At 38.5% G+C, this 26,515-nt stretch overlaps 1 protein-coding gene across 3 annotated transcripts in view; it reads right to left on the bottom strand.

Annotated features, from left to right (window-relative positions):
- Positions 1-26,515, bottom strand: part of LOC126184668 (muscle calcium channel subunit alpha-1-like) — a 601,154-nt gene that overhangs the window by 22,869 nt on the left and 551,770 nt on the right. For all 3 annotated transcript variants that reach the window (XM_049927151.1, XM_049927152.1, XM_049927153.1), the window contains exon 37: positions 11,934-12,052. In XM_049927151.1, the coding sequence (XP_049783108.1) occupies positions 11,934-12,052 (119 nt within the window). The remainder of the gene's footprint in view (positions 1-11,933; positions 12,053-26,515) is intronic.

The raw sequence follows: 26,515 nt of genomic DNA, 5'->3' as shown, positions 1-26,515 counted from the left end.
GTAGGATCCTACGGTCTTGGCGTGCATCCGTGCGTCGCTGCGGTCCGGTCCCAGGTCGACGGGCACGTGCACCTTCCACCGACCACTGGCGACAACATCGATGTACTGTGGAGACCTCACGCCCCACGTGTTGAGCAATTCGGCGGTACGTCCACCCGGCCTCCCGCATGCCCACTATACGCCCTCGCTCAAAGTCCGTCAACTGCACATACGGTTCACTTCCACACTGTCGCGGCATGCTACCAGTGTTAAAGACTGCGATGGAGCTCCGTATGCCACGGAAAACTGGCTGACACTGACGGCGGCGGTGCACAAATGCTGCGCAGCTAGCGCCATTCGACGGCCAACACCGCGGTTCCTGGTGTGTCCGCTGTGCCGTGCGTGTGATCATTGCTTGTACAGCCCTCTCGCAGTGTCCGGAGCAAGTATGGTGGGTCTGACACACCGGTGTCAATGTGTTCTTTTTTCCATTTCCAGGAGTGTATGTTCAGGTCTTTTCTAGAGGACCATCAACAAGTTGGATGCATTGGTAGGGAGAAATCAAATTTGGTTAATGTTAGGTACAGAGTGCCTCAAGGGTTGGTGCTAGGACCTTCACTGTTTATACTGATGATTAATGACCTGCCCTTATTCATAAATTCTCACAAAATATTGTATGCTGATGACACAACTTCTCAACATAAAAGCTCTGATCTAGGTACACTGAAAACACTGACCAAAAATACTCTTGCTCAGTCCTCATTATGGTTCAAAGCTAATGGCTTCTTACTAAATGAAAAAAACCCAGACACTTTACTTTAGCCTCAAAGAGATTCTTAACTACCAAGAATTAGAAATTGTTAAATTTTTAGGTGTTAGTATTGACAGTAAATTGACAGGGGAACCACACATTAAAAATATATTGGCTAGGCTTTAAAGAGTTATTTATCTAATTAGAAATTTAAAAAGACATGTTCCCAATGACTATGTGAGATCAGCATATTTTGCCTTTTTCCAAAGCATCATCTCTTATGGACTCTTACTGTGGGGTAGTAGCTGTCATGTAAATGACATTTTACTTTTACAGAAGAAAGTAATAAGAATAATAATGGATGCTGGTAAAGCAGAATATTGTAAACCTCTGTTGCAGTGTCTTACAATAGTAAACTTACTCATCTACAATATTTTATTGTACATTAGAAACAATGTCTCTAATTTTGTGTTGACAAGTGATATTCATAGCCATAAAACTAGGAACAGAACATCTGTAGACATGCCATATCATAGATTATCGAAATTGCAGAACTCCTACCTATTTCTTGGACTAAGGATGTTTAATACACTAAGTGCTGACTTTAAAGAACTGTCTGTAAATATTTTTAAAGCTAAATTATACAAGCTACTAGTGAACAATCCGTTTTATGTTATTAATGAATTATTTGAAGATGAAAATACTGTATTCTAACATGTACCTATTTTACGAAAAGCAATTTACATCAATACAGTAGTTTATGTAGAAATATATGCTCTTGACTTTGTCTATTGCTGTAATCAGCCAAATGACAATAAAAAATTATTATTATTATTATTATTATTATTATTATTATTATTATTATTATTATTATTATTCTTTCCTTTCTCAGACATTATGTCTGGTTAAAAATGGAAAGTGACATGGACCTTGATCAAAAGTGACTTCCTTTTAACTGTACGGTGTACGTTACATTGCATTTAGGAACTTTTGGGTAATTGAACATGCATCAATAATTACAGATTTCTGTAGTTGTATATATAAGTTTGGATGTAGCTGTATTGCATTGATGTACTGGTAGATATAGTGTGGTATGACTCCTGTAGTTGATAGTATAATTGGTATAATGTCAACTTTATCCTGATGCCACATGTCCTTGACTTCCTCAGCCAGTTGGATGTTTTTTCAATTTTTTCTCCTGTTTTCTTCTGTATATTTGTTGTATTGGGTATGGATATTTCAATTAGTTGTGTTAATTTCTTCTTCTTGTTGATGAGTATGATGTCAGGTTTGTTATGTGGTGTTGTTTTATCTGTTATAATGGTTCTGTTCCGGTATAATTTGTATTCATCACTCTCCAGTACATTTTGTGGTGCATACTTGTATGTGGGAATTTGTTGTTTTATAAGTTTATGTTGTAAGGCAAGCTGTTGATGTATTATTTTTGCTACATTGTCATGTCTTCTGGGGTATTCTGTATTTGCTAGTATTGTACATCCGCTTGTGATGTGATCTACTGTTTCTGTTTGTTGTTTGCAAAGTCTGCATTTATCTGTTGTGGTATTGGGGTCTTTAATAATATGCTTGCTGTAATATCTGGTGTTTATTGTTTGATCCTGTATTGCAATCATGAATCATTCCATCTCACTGTATATATTGCCTTTTCTTAACCATGTGTTGGATACGTCTTGATCGATGTGTGGCTGTGTTAGATGATACGGGTGCTTGCCATGTAGTGTTTTCTTTTTCCAATTTACTTTCTTCATATCTGTTGATGTTATGTTATCTAAAGGTTTGTAGAAGTGGTTATGAAATTGGAGTGGTGTAGCCGATGTATTTATATGAGTGATTGCTTTGTGTATTTTGCTAGTTTCTGCTTGTTCTAGAAAGAATTTTCTTAAACTGTCTACCTGTCCATAATGTAGGTGTTTTATGTCTATAAATCCCCTTCCTCCTTCCTTTCTGCTTAATGTGAATCTTTCTGTTGCTGAATGTATGTGATGTATTCTATATTTGTGACATTTTGATCATGTAAGTGCTTCTAAGTCTGTTTTACTCCATTTCACTACTCCAAATGAGTAGGTCAATATTTGTATAGCATAAGTATTTATAGCTTTTGTCTTGTTTCTTGCTGTCAATTCTGTTTTCAGTATTTTTGTTAGTCTTTGTCTATATTTTTCTTTTAGTTCTTCTTTAATCTTTGTATTATCTATTCCTATTATTTGTCTGTATCCTAGATATTTATAGGCATCTGTTTTTTCCATCACTTCTATGCAGTTGCTGTGGTTATCCAATATGTAATCTTCTTGTCTAGTGTGTTTTCCCTTGACTATGCTATTTTTCTTACATTTGTCTGTTCCAAAAGCCATATTTGTATCATTGCTGAATACTTCTGTTATCTTTAGTAATTGGTTGAGTTGTTGATTTGTTGCTGCCAGTAGTTTTAGATCATCCATGTATAGCAAATGTGTGATTTTGTGTTGGTATGTTCCAGTAATATTGTATCCATAATTTGTATTATTTAGCATGTTGAATAGTGGGTTCAGAGCAAGGCAGAACCAGGAAGGACTTAATGAGTCTCCTTGGTATATTCCACACTTAATCTGTATTGGCTGTGATGTGATATTATTTGAATTTGTTTGGATATTAAGTGTGGTTTTCCAATTTTTCATTACTATGTTTAAGAACTGTATCAATTTAGGATCTACTTTGTATATTTCCAATATTTGTAGTAACCATGAGTGGGGTACACTATCAAAAGCTTTTTGGTAATCAATGTATGCGTAGTGTAGTGACCTTTGTTTAGTTTTAGCTTGGTATGTCACCTCTGCATCTATTATCAGTTGCTCTTTACATCCTCGTGCTCCTTTGCAACAGTCTTTTTGTTCTTCATTTATAATTTTGTTGTGTGTTGTATGTGTCATTAATTTCTGTGTAATGACTGAAGTTAATATTTTGTATATTGTTGGTAGGCATGTTATGGGGTGATATTTAGCTAGGTTTGCTGTGTCTGCTTGATCTTTAGGTTCAGATAAGTTATTCCATGTGTAAGTGTATCAGGGAATATGTATGGGTCTGCAATGTAACTGTTAAATAATTTAGTTAGATGTGAATTTGTTGAGGTGAACTTCTTTAGCCAGAAATTTGCTATTTTATCTTTTCCACGGGCTTTACAATTGTGAGTAGAATTTATTGCTTGGGTGACTTCATGATGCAAAATTATCACTTCAGGCATTTGTGGTATCATCTTGTATGTGTCTGTTTCTGCTTGTATCCACCGTGCATGCCTGTTATGCTGTACTGGGTTTGACCATATGTTGCTCCAGAAGTGTTCCATGTCTGTTATGTTTGGTGGATTGTCTATTTTAATGTGTGTGTTATCTATTGTCTGGTAGAACTTCTTTTGGTTTGTGTTGAATGTTTGGTTTTGTTTCCTTCTATTTTCAATTTTTTGTGTCTTCTAAGTCTTTTGGCCAATGCTTGTAATTTCTGCTTCTTTTCATCTAATTGCTCTATCGCTTCTTGTTGTAAGATTTTACCTAACCTTTTTTGTTTTTTGTCTGACATTTTATTTCTTATAAATTGTGTTAGCTGTCCAATGTCTTTTCTGAGTTTTTCTATTCTGATCTGTAGCCTGTGTTGCCATGCTGGTTTTGTGGGTTTCTTCTGTGTGTTGGTTGGTTCTTATCTCTGCCTAGTGTGTATATTTAGTGTAGTGAGTGCTCCTATATAAACCAGTAATTGTAACTCTTCCATAGTTTTATTTTCATTTATTTTGTTGTGTATGATTGTGTTGATAGTTTTTATTGTTGTTTCGACTTGTCGGTTATTAGGTGGTCTATGCAAGAATGGTCTAATGTCTGTATTTGTGTCTTTGTATTCTATATATGTCAGCTGAAATTTTTCTTCTATATCTAACATGTGTGTCACTTCGTGTTCTATTTGTGCTTGTTCTGGTGGCTGTCTTAAGATTTCGTTTTCCTCTGATTGTTTAATTGATGCGTGTTGTTCTTTGTTTGTTTGCTCTGGGATGTTTGAGTCCATTACTGTATTTTCTTCTTCTTCTGATTGCACATTATTTTGTTCCAGTATTTGTTGTACTTGTAGTTTGATGTTTTCTAATTCTGACTGGGGTATCCTGTTATTTTTTATTATTACATGGATCTGATCAGCTATTCATTGCTCTGTTAAAAATTTTAATTCTGGGTATCTGGTAATAAATGCTGTGTATAGTTGTGTTGGTTCCTAAGTTTGTTGCTTGGTAATAACAGAACTATTATTATTATTATTATTATTATTATTATTATTATTATTATTATTATTATTAGAGTACTTCTGACATTTAAGCCAATGTGACACATGAGTTGAACAACATCCCAAAGAAGGTCTTTTCTGACAGTTTCACATGGTTGTATGAACGTTCTGCACATTGTACTCAAGTGGTGGAGGAAGAGGGGCGGGGGGAGTAGAGCTCCTCAAGCTTTAAATCCATCATCTTAGCTTTATGTTTTATTAATCCAGTCTCAAAGCTTTTCTGACTGATGGGATGTATTTCACAGGGGTGTACACTAACTGTCTGTGATATCGATATGATACATCATTGACTGTGGATCAGAAACGATTAAGTTTTCCCTTCACTTTTGTTGAATCTTTTTCAAGAGATCTGTTATTCACTCATTAAACTATTGTAAACCAAGCACTCAGTATATAAATTATAGTTAGTCAATTTATTCTTCTCTATAGCCTAAGTACACAATGTGACAATGGCAGAAGTCTCAACATCCCTCTCAAGTCGTTTAATTTTTTTTTTTTTTTTTCCAGATTCAAATTACTGATTTTTTTGTCATAACTCTCACACATAATGGTTCATTGCATGTTTTGCAATTAATCTGACTTCATGCCATACTTTATGTTCTGAGTTAACTGTACACATAAACATTTGTATCTGTTTCTTCCAGTGATTAGTTACAATAACATTTGGAAACAGAGGATTCTCATCAACAGCATGCCCTTTTCTGCCAGTTATCTGTCATTCTCTTGCATATGTTTCTTTAAAGTTCTTTCGTCAGAAGCAGACAGACCACTGATATTAACACTTTCTGCCATAGTATGAACCTGTGGAAAGGATGAGAATCTGACCATCACAGGGGCAGAATGTGAAGAATGAACTACATCATTTCATTGTTTTATGCAATGATTTTACATTGGCATGTGGAGATAGTCAAGTGATTCCACACTGAATTTGGTATCTCTTATTTAAGGATAGCTTTATCCATTCTCAAGTTATGACTGAAGTTGCATTTTTACAGTTGGTATGAAAGTTGATGGCGTCAACACAAGACAAACACACTAAGATTAGCCTGATATCTGGAGAGATCAGCATCCGTGTTATTGCAGAAAATGTAAAACAATACAGATCACCCAATAATTACTGGTAGTGTGTGGTGCTGGAACTTCTAACACAAGTCTCTTAAACTGGCTCTGCCACAGCCAGGATCAAAATGACTACAGGTGAAGCAACATCAACCACTGCTCTGGAATCATTCAGTAAGAGTTCAGTGTGCAGTACTCACTGCATCTTGCAGGAAACTGGGGTTAGCCATATACCTGCGATGAGAATTTGGGCTACACACAGATAGATCAGAGAGATCTGGCGGAGTGCCACAACACTCTCTGGATTTAAGTTCATTAGGTTTGTATTTGCAGAGACATGTGAAGGCAGTTGTTTGTGTGAAGAAAAACAGAACTCTTGCATATGTCAGACTGCAGAGTCCATGAGGAATCGGTGAACTGGCTAACAAGCACCTTCCTACATACCAGACAACATACTCTATAACCAGTATTGCCTTGTTCTGTACAAAATATGAAATAACTCAAGAATGAATAAAGCTATTCTCAAATAAAAGATACCCTTTGTTTTTCCATCTAATTCTCTATCTGTTTGATATGTACATTGTCCCCATTGGTGACATAGTTTCATAGTTGTTCCCCCCCCCCCCCCCCCCCCCCCCTCCACCACCCACTCATCTAGTCAACAGCCACACTTCCCTGTTGTTGCAGCACTTTATGGCAATCATTTTAGGTTTTGATAAAGGCTGGCTTTATCCTCATTTCAGTGTCTCTAGTTTTGGTATGGTGCACAAGTTCATATGACCAATATCACATGTGGCACAATGTGAAGCCAGAGAAATACATAATTGTCTCAGGTTAAATCTCAGTTGTTGAGACAAACATTATATCCCCATTCTACATACAGTTTCAAGACTGTTGCCACTATTCTCCAAATTGTGCAACAGATTTTTTTTATTGCTGCTGTGTACACACTAAAATGCTGGAGTGTAAATGCAGTCAATTGATTTAATTTGTCATAATTTACCTATTCTAGGCATCAAAGAAATCATCCTCACTGTTACTGCTTATGAGCATCTTCATAAACTCTTCCTCTATCAGCAATCAGGTTGGTGCAGTGGTTAAGGCATTGATATGTATCTATGAGTATTGTATTCCTCATCTGAGTATCCAAGAGTCAAGTTTTTTGAGGTTTCTCTTAAATGCTTAAAGCAAATACTAGGACAATTCCTTTGTGAAAGACAATCAACTTCCTTCTACATCTACCTCTATATTTCACAAGCCACCATATGGTATGTGGTGGAGCATACTTTGTGTACCACCGTCACTTCCCTCCTCCTCTGTTTGAGTCGTGAATAGTTCATAGGAAGGACGACTGCCAGTAAGCCTTCTCTAATTTTATCTTCATAGTACTTTGTGAGACATACAAAGGAGGAAGCAATATATATGTTGACTCTTCTAGGAATGTACACTCTTGGAACTGTAACAATAAACCACAATGTGATGCAGAGCGCCTCTCTTGCAACGTGTGCCGCTGGAGTTCTCTGATTATCTCTGTGACATTTTCGTGATTACTAGATGAGCATGTCATAAAACACACTGCTCTTCTTTGGATCTTTTCTATTTCCTGTATCAGTCCTATTTAGTATGGATCCCATTGTGGTGAGCAATATTCCAGTATTTGTCAAACAAGTGCTTTTGTAAGCTACTGGCTTTGTTGATGGATTACATTTCCTAAGGATTCTTTCAATAACACGTAGTATGGCATCTGTCTTACCAACAATTAATTTTATGTGATCATTTCAATTCAAATCACCCTGTATTCATACCCCTAGATACTTTATGGAAATAACTGCTTCCAGTGATTGTTTTCCAACCACATAATCATACAATAATGGGTCTTACTTTCTATGGATTCACAATATGTTACATTTGTTTATATTGAGGGTCAATTTCCACCCCCTCCACCAAATATCAATTATCTGTAGGTCTTCCTGCATTTTATAGCATCAGGACTTCCCTGTGTACAACAACATCATCTATAAAACACCCCATGGAACTTCTGACATTGTCTATTAGGTCATTTATATATGTACTGTGAAAAGTAATGGTACAATAAAACTCCTCTGGGGCACACTCAAAATTACTTTTGTGTCTGAAAACTTCTCTCCATTTAGAATGACATGCTGTGATCACACAGTTGGTCTGATATTCTATGCAGTCATGTTTTGTTTACTAGGCAACGGTGCAGAACTATACTGAATGCCTTTTATAAGTTAAGGAACACAGCATCTACCTCAGCACCTGGGTCTTGTGGACGAACAGAGCAAACTGGATTTCACATGATCAACGTTTTCAGAACTTGTGTTGGTTCCTACATAAACTTTTGGTCTCACAAATGACATAACAGGCAAGCATAAAACATGATCCAAAATTCTGCAACTGACTGAAATCAGTCATATAGACCTATAGTTGGGTCTGTCTGATGAGCCTCTTTAAAATGGAAATGACCTGCACTTTTTGTCTATAATCAGGAATATTTCATTCCTCCAAAGACCAACAGTACACAGCTGCTAGAAGAGGGTCAAGTTCTTTCACATATTCTATGTACAATTTTATTGGTATCCTGTTAGGTCCACTGGTCTTCCATCTGTTGACGGATTTCAGCTGCTTTTCTATAGTGTGGCCACTTATTTTGATATCAGCCATTTTGTCATTCGTGAAATGACAAAGTACACACTTCAGTGTGACCTTCCTCTGTGAAACAGTTTCGGAAAAAAGGGTTTAGTATTTTGGCCTTTCCTGTGTCACCTTCCATTTCAATGCCATTATGGTTAACATAAGGCCAAAATGTCTTAGAATTTTCTGTCAAATTGGTAGACAGAATTTTACTTTAGAATTCGTTGACTGATTCATGCATGGCTCTCCTTGTGCTAATTTTAGCTTCATTTAGTTTTTCTTTCTCTCTGAGGTTTGGTTGCATTTAAATTTGCAGTGAAACTCCCCCTGTTTTTGTAGCTATTTTTTAACGTGACTGTTGAACCACAGCAGGCCTTTATGATCACTCACAACCACCACATACCTGCCTAAATCATATCATACAATGCTCTTGAACTTTGTCCATTGACACTGAATGTTGTTAATGCTGGAGATGAAATTTTTATGCTGACTGCTCAGGTGATCTGAAATTTGTTTATCGTCACTCTTCCTAAGCAGAAAGATTTTTCTGCCTTCCTTTTTATATCCATTTACAGCCATATTTAGTGATGCTGTAACAGCCTTATGATCACCGATTTCCTATTCTACATTAACTGGGTTGAAAATTTCAGGTCTGTTTGTCACCAGCAGGTCTCAGACATTATCTCTCCAAGTTTGTGCTCTGATTAATTGACCAAATTAATTGTCAGGTAAAGTGCTTAGGACAATTTCACACGATTCTCTGTCCCTATGGCTGATCCTAATTACACGTGTCTCCCAGTCTATAGCTGGCAACTCAAAATCTCCACCTAAAACTAGAAAACGACTATGAAATTTGTATGAAATATTGTCCAAGTTTCCTCTAAACTGCTTTGCAACTACTGCTGCTGAGGCAGGGGTCTATAATAGCAACTGATGACAGTGTTTGATCCACCTTTAACACTTGTCTTCACCCAAATTATTTTGCATTCGGAATCTGTACTAACCTCACGAACATTATCATATTTTTATGGCTATAAACATACCTCCACCACCATAATTCACCCTATCTTTGTGGTATATATTCCAATCAGAATTTAGAATTTCATTGGTATTTGCATCTGGTTTCAACCAATTTGCTACCCCTGGTACTATGTGGGCACTGTTACCATTTATAAATGAGATTAGTCCTGAGAGATTTCCATAGATACTCCTGATTTTGCCCAGTACTATATTAACATATTCTTTCTCCAAGGTGTTATGATGAATGCTACTCTGTCTGGACTCAGAAGGCATCTTATTGGGCCTGTGGAAGGTTTTATCCATCCTAAAAAAAACCATGTGTGCATGCCACACATACTGGGCTACCCTAGTGGCTGCTTCCTGCAGGTAGTGCATGCCTGACCTATTAAGGGGAACCCTACAATTCTCCACTCAGTAGTGGAATCACGAAACTTGCATCTGATCCCATCACAGAACCATTTAGATCTTCCAGTCTGCTGCAAACCAGAAGACCACAATCGGTTCTGGGAATGATTCTGTACAACAACAGCTCTGCATCTATCCCATAAATGTGTCTTCACCACATCAGCCATGCCAGTAGGAACTGAGGATGGGCTCTAAACCCAGGCATGAACAACGATTTGCAGCCAGGTGCACCCATGCAGTGAATTGCTGCCAGCCCCATTGTCCAATCAGAGCTTGTGATAAGTCTCTAATGACTTCAGTGTCATTGGAGCATTAAACCTTTGTTTCCCACTCTAGGCAGTTATGATGACTTGCTATTTTTACCAAAGAAGAAAAAGAATAGTGAGAATAGCACTTATGGCAATCATTACAAACAGTTAGATGCAAAATCAAGTATAAAATAATGACAAAAGACAACAATAGAAAAAAAAAAGAAAAAAAAAAAAACAATTACTCCAACTAAGCAGCCCCAAACTTCAAACTGCAAACAGATGATGAGTCTTTGGACTGGAAACATGATTACCCATGTTAACACATCCTCAGTATATGTGCTACTTAAGTGGCACTGTATATGAACAGATCCATGGCAATCAAAAGGTCAACCAGGTAAGGTGAATAAGCCACATCTACAGCAGTGTGAGAAAGGCAAGCTGGTGCCCTTAAACATTGTCCATATCACCAACAGGCATACAGTTCCTGATGACCACACCTTGCACCTCTGTCATGGTTAACTTCTAGACCTCTTCACAGTGTCTCATAGTGTGGAGGCATGGGATAATATGGATAGTGATCCATCTGTCAGATGGGGATGCTAAACTTGGTGGCCTCTTGGTGCAAGGGTGCCCATACAATAGTTTGTAGGGTGCAAGGGAAGGGGGGGGGGGAGGGGTCCCAGGCCTGCAGGTATGGAGTATTTTTAATATTTTGGGAGATGAATAGTGACTTGTAAGTAGCCCCAAAAAAGTTCCAGTTTCTACCCTGTTAAAAACCTCTGTAACACTGACTTTTGAATCATTTACCCAAAAGAAAAACACCTGACTATACTATACACCTTTTCCTTTCAATGAGAGCTTGGGGGAGGGGGGTGGGGTGCCCTTGCTCTTGCCCTTGCCCTTGCCCTTGCCCCCAGGTATGGGTACCCTTGTCATGGTGCTGTTTGAGAGTAGTAGTCTATGTGCCAGCAAAGGGTCTAGCTCTCTCCCTTCCCTTTGTCCATCATAACATTAAACACATCCCCATGACACAGATACACTCTTAAACAATTTATAATGTGTTACAAGGAGAAAACAGCAAACTGCCTCCACTAGGAGTTTGCTCAGTACAAAAATGTAGGATTCTCACATTTTCCCAAAAGCTAATTTCCTAAATATGGAATGGACTGATTGCCTGAAATAAATTTTGACAGCCTCAATGTGTTGCTCAAAGTTATAATTTAGTCTCAATGTTAATTTTTCACAATGCAGCTGTCTCAAAATCAAAAACCATTTAATATCATGTAAATTATTCAATATCTAAAATAGTGCCCTCTATAGAGTGAAGATCTGGAATATAGTCAAGGTAAGTATTAAATACTGTTTAATCAAGAGAAGACTGCAGCTACAATATATTGTGAAATGATGCTACAATGCATAGATCTGTCCTGCTAAATATCTAAACAGTAAGCCTTTGTGTACATTTAGTATATGAGTGGAGGAACAATATTTATACATACCTCATTATCTGAGGGGCTACAGCTGCTTTTGTCATGCTTGTTACATGATTCATACTCTCAGTTATAGCCCTATGAATTGAATTGTAGGGCAAGTAATCTATAGAATTTGTGGGTGAGACCTATGGAGAAGAAAAAGCATTATAAAATGTCTTTTCTACATATCAACAATTAACTTAAAAAATTCAAATTCATATTACATGATGTTTGTAAATGTTATTCTAATTAGGTTTCAAGTGAATGGACCACTGGATTAAGGGTAAACACATCCATCTGATATAAAACACCTCCCCTCTCCTTGATAAAATTAACAAAAAATGAATCTGAGAGGTGTTTTTGAACACAACAATAGTTATTTAAGACAATGTAAAGCTGCAAATTAAATGGGGATGATTCAGCATCATTAGCAGGCTCAGCAGTCATCAGTTGCAACTGGTATCAACACCAGTCTTTCCTTTAGCTTTCACCCCCACACACCTGAACCAACTTTTCATTCCAGCAAGATAATGCCTGTTGACGTATTGTTGGTTAAAGAGTTACAGCCATCTTCGCAGTGTTTTAAGTATTTGTTCCCCTTGCTGATACACATGTGACACATGGAGACCTGAGTCTCTTCCGGCATATACAATATTCAAATAAGTTACAGAAATGCAGCTGGGTGACATCATCAACAACTGCTGATGTTTTGGTAGGAGTACATCCTAACATTTCCAAGGCAAAATTAAAGCAAGTAAGCACTGTGCAAGGGAATTCAAAATCTCAGTTTTCAGGGAAACTCCAGCAAGATAACATTAACACACACTGTAAACACTAGTACCATCACAAACCAAAGGTGACTGATGACAGAAGTTATCTATAGTGAAATCAATAATCAATGATTGAGGTAGCATAAACTCTGCCTCTCCATTTTTTACAAGGGAGATAGCAGGATCTCATGCACAATTTAAACAAAAACCACTATCTCCATTTAAAATTTAACTTGCTAATTTGATTTCAGCAGCTTCCTTAATAACACTGTTATATCTGTGTCATTATATTCCATAGGATGACTGGTGCCAGGACAATCTCTGCAATGGTAGATTTGCTGAGCTATTGTAAGCATGTGTGCTGCTTATGCTCAGTACACAAATCCTCCACATTCCTAATAGTGTGATTAATGTATGACATGCCACAATTGCAAGGACTACGGTAGAAATTTCCCCTACACAAACCAAGATAATCCTTTATGGAACCTTGCACAACATATTTCTGCAAAATACAACCAATCCTGTTTGAAATGCTCCCTACATAAGGCAAAAAGGCTGTAGACTCTTGTGCCACCTCGGTATTATCATCACTCACCCATTTCACAATTGTTCAATAGTGCAATTCATTTCGTGACTGAAATGTTGGTGTCTAGCTTGCCATGTGGCACCCTGAACACTGTTCTCATTGTTAAATTATATATATATATATATATATATATATATATATATATATATATATAATAGAGGGAAACATTCCAGGTGGGAAAAATATATCTAAAAACAAAGATGATGAGACTTACCAAACAAAAGCGCTGGCAGGTCGATAGACACACACACAAACAAACACAAACATACACACAAAATTCAAGCTTTCGCAACAAATGGTTGCTTCGTCAGGAAAGAGGGAAGGAGAGGGAAAGACGAAAGGATGTGGGTTTTAAGGGAGAGGGTAAGGAGTCATTCCAATCCCGGGAGCGGAAAGACTTACCTTAGGGGAAAAAAAGGACAGGTATACACTCACACACACACACACACACACATATCCATCCGCATATACACAGACACAAGCAGACATTTTTAAAGGCAAAGAGTTTGGGCAGAGATGTCAGTCGAGGCGGAAGTACAGAGGCAAAGATGTTGTTGAAAGACAGGTGAGGTATGAGCGGTGGCCAGTATCCAGATAACCTGGACGGTGTAACACTGTGCCAAGATGTGCTGGCCATGCACCAAGGCATGTTTAGCCACAGGGTGATCCTCATTACCAACAAACACTGTCTGCCTGTGTCCATTCATGCGAATGGACAGTTTGTTGCTGGTCATTCCCACATAGAATGCTTCACAGTGTAGGCAGGTCAGTTGGTAAATCACGTGGGTGCTTTCACACGTGGCTCTGCCTTTGATTGTGTACACCTTCCGGGTTACAAGACTGGAGTAGGTGGTGGTGGGAGGGTGCATGGGACAGGTTTTACACCAGGGGCAGTTACAAGGGTAGGAGCCAGAGGGTAGGGAAGTTGGTTTGGGGATTTCATAGGGATGAACTAAGAGGTTACGAAGGTTAGGTGGACGGCAGAAAGACACTCTACGTGGAGTGGGGAGGATTTCATGAAGGATGGATCTCATTTCAGGGCAGGATTTGAGGAAGTCGTATCCCTGCTGGAAAGCCACATTCAGAGTCTGATCCAGTCCCGGAAAGTATCCTGTCACAAGTGGGGCACTTTTGGGGTTCTTCTGTGGGAGGTTCCGGGTTTGAGGAGATGAGGAAGTGGCCCTGGTTATTTGCTTCTGTACCAGGTCGGGAGGGTAGTTACGGGATGCGAAAGCTGTTTTCAGGTTGTTGGTGTAATGGTTCAAGGATTCCGGACTGGAGCAGATTCGTTTGCCATAAAGACCTAGGCTGTAGGGAAGGGACCGTTTGATGTGGAATGGGTGGCAGCTGTCATATGGCGGTACTGTTGCTTGTTGGTGGGTTTGATGTGGACGGACGTGTGAAGCTGGCCATTGGACAGGTGGAGGTCAACGTCAAGGAAAGTGGCATGTGATTTAGAGTAGGACCAGGTGAATCTGATGGAACCAATGGAGTTGAGGTTGGAGAGGAAATTCTGGAGTTCTTCTTCACTGTGAGTCCAGATCAAGAAAATGTCATCAATAAATCTGTACCAAACTTTGGGTTGGCAGGCCTGGGTAACCAAGAAGGCTTCCTCTAAGCGACCCATGAATAGGTTGGCATACGAGGAGGCCATCCTGGTACCCATGGCTGTTCCCTTTAATTGTTGGTATGTCTGGCCTTTGAAAGTGAAGAAGTTGTGGGTCAGGATGAAGCTGGCTAAGGTAATGAGGAAAGAGGTTTTAGGTAGCGTGGCAGGTGATCGGCGTGAAAAGATGTGCTCCATTGCAGCGAGGCCCTGGACATGCGGAATATTTGTGTATAAGGAAGTGGCATCAATGGTTACAAGGATGGTTTCCGGGGGTAACAGACTGGGTAGGGATTCCAGGCGTTCGAAAAAGTGGTTGGTGTCTTTGATGAAGGATGGGAGACTGCATGTAATGGGTTGAAGGTGTTGATCTACGTAGGCAGAGATACATTCTGTAGGGGTTGGTAACCAGCTACAATGGGACGGCCAGGATGATTGGGTTTGTGAATTTTAGGAAGAAGGTAGAAGGTAGGGGTGCGGGGTGTTGGTGGGGTCAGGAGGTTGATGGAGTCAGGTGAAAGGTTTTGTAGAGGGCCTAAGGTTCTGAGGATTCCTTGAAGCTCCGCCTGGACATCTGGAATGGGATTACCTTGGCAAACTTTGTAAGTAGTGTTGTCTGAAAGCTGACGCAGTCCCTCAGACACATACTCCAGACGATCAAGTACCACAGTCGTGGAACCCTTGTTCGCCGGAAGAATGACGATGGATCGGTCAGCCTTCAGATCACGGATAGCCTGGGCTTCAGCAGTGGTGATGTTGGGAGTAGGATTAAGGTTTTTTAAGAAGGATTGAGAGGCAAGGCTGGAAGTCAGAAATTCCTGGAAGGTTTGGAGAGGGTGATTTTGAGGAAGAGGAGGTGGGTCCCGCTGTGACAGAGGACACAGGATAATGTGGTGCTGAAGCCATGAAATCTGGACTATGCAACAATGGAAGAAAGTCATTTGGTCAGACAAGTATTGTTGCACACTGTTTCAAACTTCTGGCCAAGTTTGTGTCTGGTGAATGCCATTCCAAGCCTACGATACAGACTGCTTGCAGCCAAGAGTGAAACATGGTCGGCATTCAGCAATGATTTGGGCAACCACAGTGTGGAATTCCATGGACCCCAAGGTTATTCTGCAAGGTCACATTACTGCCAAGGATCATGTAACCATTTTGGCTGACCATGGTACAATATTTCTTCCCCAATGCTGTTGCTGTGTTCCAAGATGACAGGGCCTGTGTTCATACAGTTTGCACCATCCACGACTGGTTTTGTGAGCACAAGGCTGAATTGTCACACTTATCCCGGCAACTACAGTCACCAGATCTCAATATTATTGAGCCTTTGTGGTCTTCTTTTGAGAGAAGTGTGTGTGGTCACTATCTACCTCCTTCATCATTACCTGAGCCTGCCACTATTTTGCAGGCAGAGTGGTATAAGATTTACTTTCACCATATGGGGCCTGTATTTATCCGTTCTGAGATGACTGGAAACTATTTTGAATGCCAGCAGTTTTCCTACCTCATATTAGGCATGGAAATGTGTTTTGTTTTTGGTGTTTCCATATTTTTATCCACCCCCTATAATTATTTGTTGTGTGGTATTGTTTTTTAGAGATATGAGCTTCTGTAGTCATTACATTCATTAACCTTCAATCATTGATTGTACACAAATGTAGAGTCTTACACATAAAAGACTTTGATGGATCGTAGAACACACAAATCTCCATTGTTTAAAATATTTAAAATCAGTTTCAAACAATTGAGCTGGGGACATCTCTCTTATAAAAACAAGGAGGTAGATCAGATTAAATTGAGCAGCAGTAACAGAGCAAGCTGGGACTATCACTTTTGTTCTTATATCACACCTAATGCCAATCTTATTATTTTTTTCCATTTCAGTTTTTTTTTGTTAGTAGTACGTATATGGTAATTAACATAAAATAACTAATTTCTTATCCATGAAACATTTCATCAAACTTTATTGTTCACTATATAATTTAATGATTGCTGATGACAACAGTATACTTGGTTCTTATGGGAAATATTTTATTTAAAGAAATACTTATTATTTACAATAATTGCAAACCATATGACGATAAAAATTCAACAATGCTAAAAATTGTTTCTTTTAAGACTGACATAGACAGTTCACTTAAGAATCCTCATCTCCTCATTCTCCTCTTTTCAACAGAGTGTGCAGTTTTTCTGAAAAAGTAATATTTCAATTAAAATTGAGAAATGTACAGCAACCAGTCACTAATAAATTGTTTATTGTAGATCTAGCTAGATTTCAACCACTGCATGGCTACAAGATGCAAGTCAAATCATCATCACTTACTTGCCTTTACAAATAGCTCATACTAGATCATCCATGATCAGTGAACTGAAGTACTGACATGGATAATTTTGTAGGGGCTATTTGTACAGGTGAGTGATAATGATGATTTAACTTGCATCTTATTGCATTGATGATAGCCACACAGTGGTTGAAATCTATCTACATCTGCAATAAACAGATTGTTAGCAATTGATGATTGTACATTCCTCAATTTTAATAAACTTAGCTGCTGAGCACACACATTCTCTACAGAATTGAACCTGGTAATATTTCAATAGTCATCTGGAATCAAAATTTTTGTGTTGCAGTATGTCTGAATCTTAAAATACAGTGCTTTCCAAAACACAGGACCATTGTCTTGTAGACTTGATTTTCCTGTTTCGAAAACTATATACTTTCACTACAATAAACTGTTAGTTTGGCAATTATTCAAACTAGAAGATTTCACTTTGTATGCACATTTTGATGAACTTTGGGAATTCCTGTACATGCTGAACTGCTCTCATGAAATAGTAGCAGTAATATTATCATTTTCTAATTTTAAAGGTAGTAATTAAACAAATTTACTTCACTGTCCATTGTATCTTCATCCCTTTTAACTCTACTGTTTTTTATTAAATATCTAAAATGGGATATCTTACTATTTTCTCAACTTATTATTTTCTGGAATACGGATGGATATAAAAACATTTCATGCACAAAGCCTTAGTCAATTAATGTGCAACAGTCGAACAATACAGTCATTATGTTATTAGCCAGTCAGCATATGTAAATATAAGTGAGTTATATTTTTAAGTTAACGATAATAGGAACATAGTAGAATATGTTGGATTTCATAAAACTATTTAGTAATGTACCACGAGAATTGTGAGGAGATATAATAAAAAGAGAGGCATTTGAAAATAATAAAAATCTGGAGAAACAAAACAGAAAACTCATCTGGGTAGAAGCTACATCTTACAAGTTAAAATAGCAGATTGCACAATAACTAAAAACAGAGACAAACTCGAGCAACAATTCCAACACTTCTTTAGATTTAGATGTAGATGAAGAGGTATGTTGGAAATGCAGATAGTGAATAACAAAAATATTAATGTTCCATCAGTAATGCCATGTAAAGTGTATAAACCCATATCCTACATAAAAAAAATAAAGGCACCTAGACAGGATGGTTTTCAATAGAAATGATGAAAAATAAACTACACTGTCTTTGAACAGGCCCAAGAAGCTACATCTACATCTACATCTACATTTATACTCCGCAAGCCACATAAAGGTGTGTGGCGGAGGGCACTTTACATGCCACTGTCATTACCTCCCTTTCCTGTTCCAAATGCGTATGGTTCGCGGGAAGAACGACTGTCTGAAATCCTCCGTGTGCACGCTAATCTCTCTAATTTTACATGCGTGATCTCCTCGGGAGGTATAAGTAGGGGGAAGCAATATATTCGATACCTCATCCAGAAACGCACCCTCTCGAAACCTGGCGAGCAAGCTACACCGCGATGCAGAGTGCCTCTCTTGCAGAGTCTGCCACTTGAGTTTGTTAAACATCTCTGTAACGCTATCACGGTTAGCGAATAACCCTGTAACGAAATGCGCCACTCTTCTTTGGATCTTCTCTATCTCCTCCATCAACCCCTTCTGGTATGGATCCCACACTGATGAGCAATACTCAAGTATAGGTCGAACGAGTGTTTTGTAAGCCACCTCCTATGTTGATGGACTACATTTTCTAAGGACTCTCCCAATGAATCTCAACCTGGTACCTGCCTTACCAACAATTCATTTTATATGATCATTCCACTTCAAATCGTTCCGCACGCATACTCCCAGATATTTTACAGAAGTAACTGCTACCAGTGTTTGTTCCGCTATCATATAATCATACAATAAAGGATCCTTCTTTCTATGTATTCGCAATACATTACATTTGTCTATGTTAAGGGTCAGTTGACACTCCCTCCACCAAGTGCCTATCCGCTGCAGATCTTCCTGCATTTCGCTGCAATGTTCTAATGCTGCAACTTCTCTGTATAGTACAGCATCATCCACGAAAAGCTGCATGGAACTTCCGACACTATCTACTAGGTCATTTATATATATTGTGAAAAGCAATGGTCCCATAACACTCCCCTGTGGCACGCCAGAGGTTACTTTAATGTCTGTAGATGTCTCTCCATTGATAACAACATGCTGTGTTCTGTTTGCTAAAAACTCTTCAATCCAGCCACAGCTGGTCTGATATTCCGTAGGCTCTTACTTTGTTTATCAGGCGACAGTGCAGAACTGTATCGAACGCCTTCTGGAAGTCAAGAAAAATAGCATCTACCTGGGAGCCTGTATCTAATATTTTCTGGGTCTCATGAACAAATAAAGTGAGTTGGGTCTCACACGATCGCTGTTTCCGGAATCCATGTTGATTCCTACATAGTAGATTCTGGGTTTCCAAAAACGACATGATACTCGAGCAAAAAACATGTTCTAAAATTCTACAACAGATCGCCATCAGAGATATAGGTCTATAGTTTTGCGCATCTGCTCGATGACCCTTCTTGAAGACTGAGACTACCTGTGCTCATTTCAGCTGCAACAGTACTGACCAACTAACATGTTACCCTCAGTGAATAGGTGTCACTGGATGCTGATATAAAGGGGCATATGGTCAGCACACCACTCTTCCATTTGCTGTCAGTTTTTGTGATTGGAGCTGCTACTTCACAATCCAATAGCTACTCAGTTGACCTCACAAGGGCAGAATGTACCTCACTTGCCAACAGCACTCAGAAGACCCAGACTGTCACCTATTAAAGAGCTAGCCAAGCCCAACAGCACTTAACTTTGGTGGTCTAATGTGAACTGGTGTTACCACTGGGGCAATGCCATTGGCAAAATTATGAAAGCTGAAGACTATTCAGTAAACATGGCAATTGCAAAATTTTTCACAGAAACTCTTCAAATGAAGGCACTACAGCACAATGGACCATTTGCATGTCATGAATGAAATTACAGAACAGAGCAATTAGTAGGAATTACTGCTGTGTTTGGGGTTCATGAATTTTGAGAAAGCATTTGACTCAGTCTCAACAGTATTTATTTTGACTGACCTTGAGAAGTTTGAAAGTAGGCTTGGAAATAATTACAATAAGACTAAAATGATAAACAGTAAACATATATAAGTAAGTATATAAGTAAAATAGTACACATTGTCAACAAAATCATACAACAAGTTGATGAATTTTTGTATTTATGATTGCTGAGTGGATGATCAGCAAAATATTGAAATAGAAGAGTCAAAGTGGCCTCAAGTGCTTTCAGTAAACTAAATAAGCTTTTAAAAATTAAGTGTCTGATGTGCCTGAAAAGGAAAGCTTACCATCACTCCAGTTACCCAGTGTGTTCCACGAATTGTGGTTTATGATATTGACACATGGGTTTTTAATGCAAAACAATTCAAAAACCCAGCACTGCCCAACGGATAATGGAGTGGTGTATCTTGGGAACAATGAGAAGAAATAGGATAACAAATAAATCAATCAGTGAACAGACACAGAGGAAGACACAACTGTGACCATACTGAAAATGAAATACTGGTGGATAGAACATGTAAACAGGCAAACTGGTGTACTAAGGAAGCTCATGCTGGATTCCAAGTGATAAGAAAAGATAAGGAAAGATAACTATATGAAAGTGAGTAGATGACATTAAAAACATGTAGCAGCAATGTGGATGATGCAGATGGTAACCATAATGAAATTCTAGGGGAGCTCAGTAGATTGTCTCTGTTTTTATGAACACTCAAAGATGAATGCTATGGATCTTACAGTCAGTGGCATTGATAAACAACTGAAACTGCTACAGCCGAACAAAGATTCAATCTGTGATTGAATACCTATCAGATTCTATACAGAATTTGTGGCTGAGGTATCCCTCTTTTAACCATAATATATCACAGATCCCTTAAACAAAAATTGTGCACACTGCTTGCAAGAAAACTTCGCTCATACCTCTTTTAATCATAATATACCACATATCCCTTAAAAGAATACTGTGCACAGTTCTTGCAAGAAACCACCGCCCACACTTCTCTACAAGGTGGGTAGAAGAAGTGATCCACAGGACTACCATCCAGTAGCCTTGTCATCCATTTGTTGTAGAATCTCAGAATATATTATGTGCTGAAAGATAATGATGTGATGTAATTAGTGTTTTAGGGTGCTATACAGTGAGGTCATCAGTGTCTCAAGCATAATGAGGTATGCAGGACAGAATGACCTCCTCCATGCCAACCAGAACAGATTCCTGAAACTTTGATCATGTAAAAACCAACTCTCACTTTTCTCACATGACATTTTGAAAGCCATGGTTCAGGGCAGTCAGGCAGATGTAATTTTGTTGACTTCCAAAAAGTATTTGACTCAGTAGCACATCAACACTTATTAATAAAAGTATGGTTTCATAGGTTATTAAATGAAACTGGTGACTGGACTGATGATTTATTGGTAGAGTGGATGCAGCATATTATCTTGGATAGAGAATGGAGTAACGTCTTGTGTGTCTCAAGGAAGTGCATTGGCATCCTTGTAATTAAAGTTGCATATCAATGGCCTGAGTGATGATAATTACAATAACCTCAGAATTTTTTCAGGTGATGCTGTTATTTATAATGAAGTAAATTTGAAGAAGTCAGAGCTTGACATTGTTTCACAGTGGGCCAAAGATGGGCAACTTGCTTCAAATGTTCAGAAATGTAAAATTTTGTACTTTACAAAACAGAAAAGCATAGTATTTTATGACTACAGTATCAAAGAGTCACAACTGGAATCAGTCTATCCATACAAGTATCTGTGGGTGGCAATTTGTAGGGATATGAAGCAGAATGATTACATCGGCTCAGTGATGGGTATAGCATGTGGTGTACATTGGTTCATTGGTAGGATACTGAGAAAATGCGATCAGTCTACAAAGGAGATTAATTAAAAAACCCTTGTGAGACCCATCCTATAATAGTACTTACATGTGATGGACCATACCAAATAGGACTAACAGGAGATATTGAACATATACTAAGATGAGCAGCATTAATGATCACATGTGTGATTTATCCATGGGAGAGTATTGCTGAGGTATTGAAAAACTTGAACTGGTAGATGCTTGAAAATAGATGCACACAGTCATTTAAGTCCCCATTCTTCCCATGTTTCATATGCAGATAGAATGAGAAGAAACCCTAATATTCTTTTACAATGTGATTACCCTCTGTCATGCACTTCACAATGGTTTGGAAAGTACACATGTAGTTTTTGAAGACAAGGCATTGGATTCTATAATGCAATTTTTTTTTAGAAAATCCACCAAAAATTTGGGAACGTATTCCATGTACCAAAGATTGTTTGAAAATCTGTAATACAGGGACCAACTAGATTATGCAGTGCAGCTGTTAAGACTCTGATCTCATATTCAGGAAGATAGTGTTGCTCTGTCTAGCCATCCTGATCTGGGTTTTCCCTGATTTTCCTAAATGACCTAGGAAAATTGTGGGATGATTCCTTAATCAAGGCCATGGCCAACCACCTGTTCTAACCTCATAAGGTCTATTACATATCCTGTGTGCTATATATTTTGAAGTGTTGATTTGCATTGTGTTACCATGACAATTCTGATGTAATTGATTTTCCTTTTGTTGTCTTCTGTTTTGATATCATGGTGCTTCACAATTGTGTGGCTAGAAGCTTTCAGTGTGCTGAGCAATCCTACTTAGCACATTTTTTTATTATTATATGCTGTAAACTATCTTTTATTAATTTCTAACTATGGAAACTGTTACAGGAATTAAAAACTGAATTTCACATAGATACAAAAGTTGCTCTTAACTTTTGTTTGGTGACCCCACAACATTTTTGAATCACCATCACAATAGCTTATTTTTGCATTGCATTTGTTACTGATAAACCATGATTGGTTATTTCTAACGTTTATCACTGAACTTGGAGGTATAAGTTCTGAGTGTAACAGATAACAGTTCTGAACTTGGACCACACATGATCTGTGTTGACTGAATTTGAGAATCATAAACTATGCTTTATGATTTTAGTGACTGCTATCTGATCTAGCAAAGACAGTCCCTTGTAGCATTCTTGTTAGAACTTGCTTTAGCATTTACTAACCATTGTACTATAGTGCAAAATTTTAGTTACTAATTTCTCTCTTTGTTGACCTACAAGGTGATACCTATTAGTGCTCACAAACTCTAAAATATTTATGTAATACGTAGGAAATCTGAGATTTTGCTAGTTTGCCAGTTAACAATGTCTTTCTCAGTACATTGTTTGTAATATTATTTCATCCTTCACTTAAAGGATGGAGAGCCTTCATCTGAAGATGCCAGAATTTTACTGAATCAAAATAAAAAATACTCATGTATATTCTTTGGTATTATCATAATAATGAGATACAATTTTTACACACTGCTATTATCTAAGACTGTCACTACACTCAGATGACATCCTCACCAGTGGAGGAACATACTGTGACCAACAGGGTAGCAATAGGAAACTGGAATCATCTCGTTACTGGCACCTCACATGTAGACAATAATTGTGTTTGGACATTCAAGGACTACTAAAGTTTATTAAGAGTTCTGCAACATCACAACTAGTATATAAAATCTGTGCAAAGTTATGGTTTACCAGCCACTAGTGTATCTCACTGTGGGCAGACAATCTTTCATGCAACTGTCACCAAATATTTATCTCTCTGGATCTCTGAAACCCAGGCACTGACCAGCTGCTGGAACCAGTCACCTGATGGCCTAAGTAGAAGACTGCCACTCATTAGCTACTCGGGTATTCATTCACACAGCCTACTGTGCTTGAACTGCAGTCTTATTTTATTCTTTGTATCCAGAGACACAACAGTGTAAACTAGAAGTGGGTGCTCTTACATATTCACATACTGTATTGTCCAATCAGACAATATGGATCCAAGTATCATTGAAATGTTCCAAGAGCAATAACGGATATCACAACAACTAGCAGAAAAGAAGAAGAAGAAGATGCAATACTACTAGTAATAACAACAACAGATACTGCAACACCTAGTGGCCCACCAGCAGCTACAGATCTCTTTGAATTCACCATAGCAAGATGACAGTTGACTGACCAAATCATGTGTCATCACTGTTTCCAAGATTCTGTATAGTGAAGGACAAATGGGACTCATGTTAAAATGCCTGACTCCAGAGCTTTCAAGCTCACAATGTAACTTACAAATATCAGAGCCTCAGTAGCTTGCCTTGCATCTGTTGTGGGCAGATGTGCAGAACATCTGTCATGAAAGAGATGTAACAGCCATGCTATTTACTGTATTTTGGCATAATATGTCTTGATATCTTTGAAAGAATATCCATGCCGTTCTGGGCAGTTTAGTGTTTATTTGAGCCTCCAAATGGGCACATCAGCCTTAAAACATCGAGTTTCAGAACTGCAGGTTCCCATAAAGTTATTTCACTTCAAATGCAGAAAAGCAAATTGCAGAACTTCATACAAAGGTATTGTGTTGATCCAACATTCTCTAGATGAAGCCAGCTGCAGAAAGTACTAAGTCTTTCCAACCTGGCATTGGAGGAACTGTTAAATGTAACAAATATATTCAATGACATGGAAATGCAATGGGAACCTGAAGGAGCAACAATATAACTAAAACATCCACAGTTCTCTGACCAGGGAGCTCTCAGAAGATAGCACAGTCTAGAAAACAATATAACAAATTGCCAAATTGCATGGGGGTTCCATACAAAGAAAGTGCCAAATAATGTGGCAACTACTATTTTCTATGCAATTTGCATAGCTGACCACATCGAAAAGCTTCCTATAACTTTATTAGAAAGCGCAGCTCACTGAAGCACAGCAGACAACTTCACACACGTTTTCACAAACCAGTGGCAATGAACATGGCTTTTATTACAAATGTACTTATTCATATTAAGTTTCCTTGTGGGTTATGGTAACCAAAATACTAACATTTGGGTAATGACCCATGATTTAAGCCAAGTATTAATTTCTATAAATGAAACCTCTGGTCAAAAGTTATCAACAAATATGATCCGGCAAAATACATCCTGCATATATGGCTTCTGGTCCATGTTATATGATACTGTAAATTTGGTATCCCAAATCAGACCACCACAAGATTCAGAGGAGTTACAGAGGGTGGGCAAAAATAGGGAAACACAAAAAGCACAACACATTGCCAATGCTTAGAAAAACCATTGGCATTTTTTTCAAAACAGCTTCAAGTCATCTCAGAAATGATACACTACTGGCCATTAAAATTGCTACACCAAGAAGAAATGCAGATGATAAACGGGTATTCATTGGACAAATATATAATACTAGAACCGACATGTGATTACATTTTAACGCAATTTGGATGCATAGATCCTGAGAAATCAGTACCCAGAACAACCACCTCTGGCCATAATAACAGCTTTGATACACCTGGGCATTGAGTCAAACAGAGCTTGGATGGCGTGTACAGGTACAGCTGCCCATGTAACTTCAACACGATACCACAGTTCATCAAGAGTAGTGTCTGGTGTATTGTGAGGAGCCAGTTGCTCGGCCACCATTCATCAGACGTTTTCAATTGGTGAGATATCTGGAGAATGTGCTGGACAGGGCAGCAGTCGAAAATTTTCTGTATCCAGAAAGGCTCGTACAGGACCTGCTACATATGGTTGTGCATTATCATTCTGAAATGTAGGGTTTTGCAGGGATCGAATGAAGGGTAGAGCCACAGGTCATAACACATCTGAAATGTAACGTCCACTGTTCAAAGTGCTGTCAATGCAAACAAGAGGTGACCCAGACGTGTAACCAATGGCACCCCATTCTATCATGCCCGGTGGTATGCCAGTATGGCGATGATGAATACACACTTCCAATGTGCGTTCACTGCAGTGTTGCCAAACATGGATACGACCATCATGATGCTGTAAACAGAACCTGGATTCATCCAAAAAAATTACGTTTTGCCATTTGTGCACCCAGGTTCGTCGTTGAGTACGCCATCACAGGCACTCCTGTCTGTGATGCAGCATCAAGGGTAACCACAGCCATGGTCTCCGAGCTGATAGTAGATGCTGCTGCAAACGCCGTTGAACTGTTCATTCAGATGGTTGTTGTCTTGCAAATGTCCCCATCTGTTGACTCAGGGATCAAGATGTGGCTGCACGAGCCATTACAGCCATGCAGATAAGATGCCTGTCATCTTGACTGCTCGCAATATGAGGCCAATGTTCCATATTACCCTCCTGAACACATT

The sequence above is a fragment of the Schistocerca cancellata genome, chromosome 4, assembly GCF_023864275.1.
Source record: "Schistocerca cancellata isolate TAMUIC-IGC-003103 chromosome 4, iqSchCanc2.1, whole genome shotgun sequence".
NCBI lineage: Eukaryota > Metazoa > Arthropoda > Insecta > Orthoptera > Acrididae > Schistocerca > Schistocerca cancellata.
This window is presented reverse-complemented; position numbering and strand designations above follow the sequence as displayed.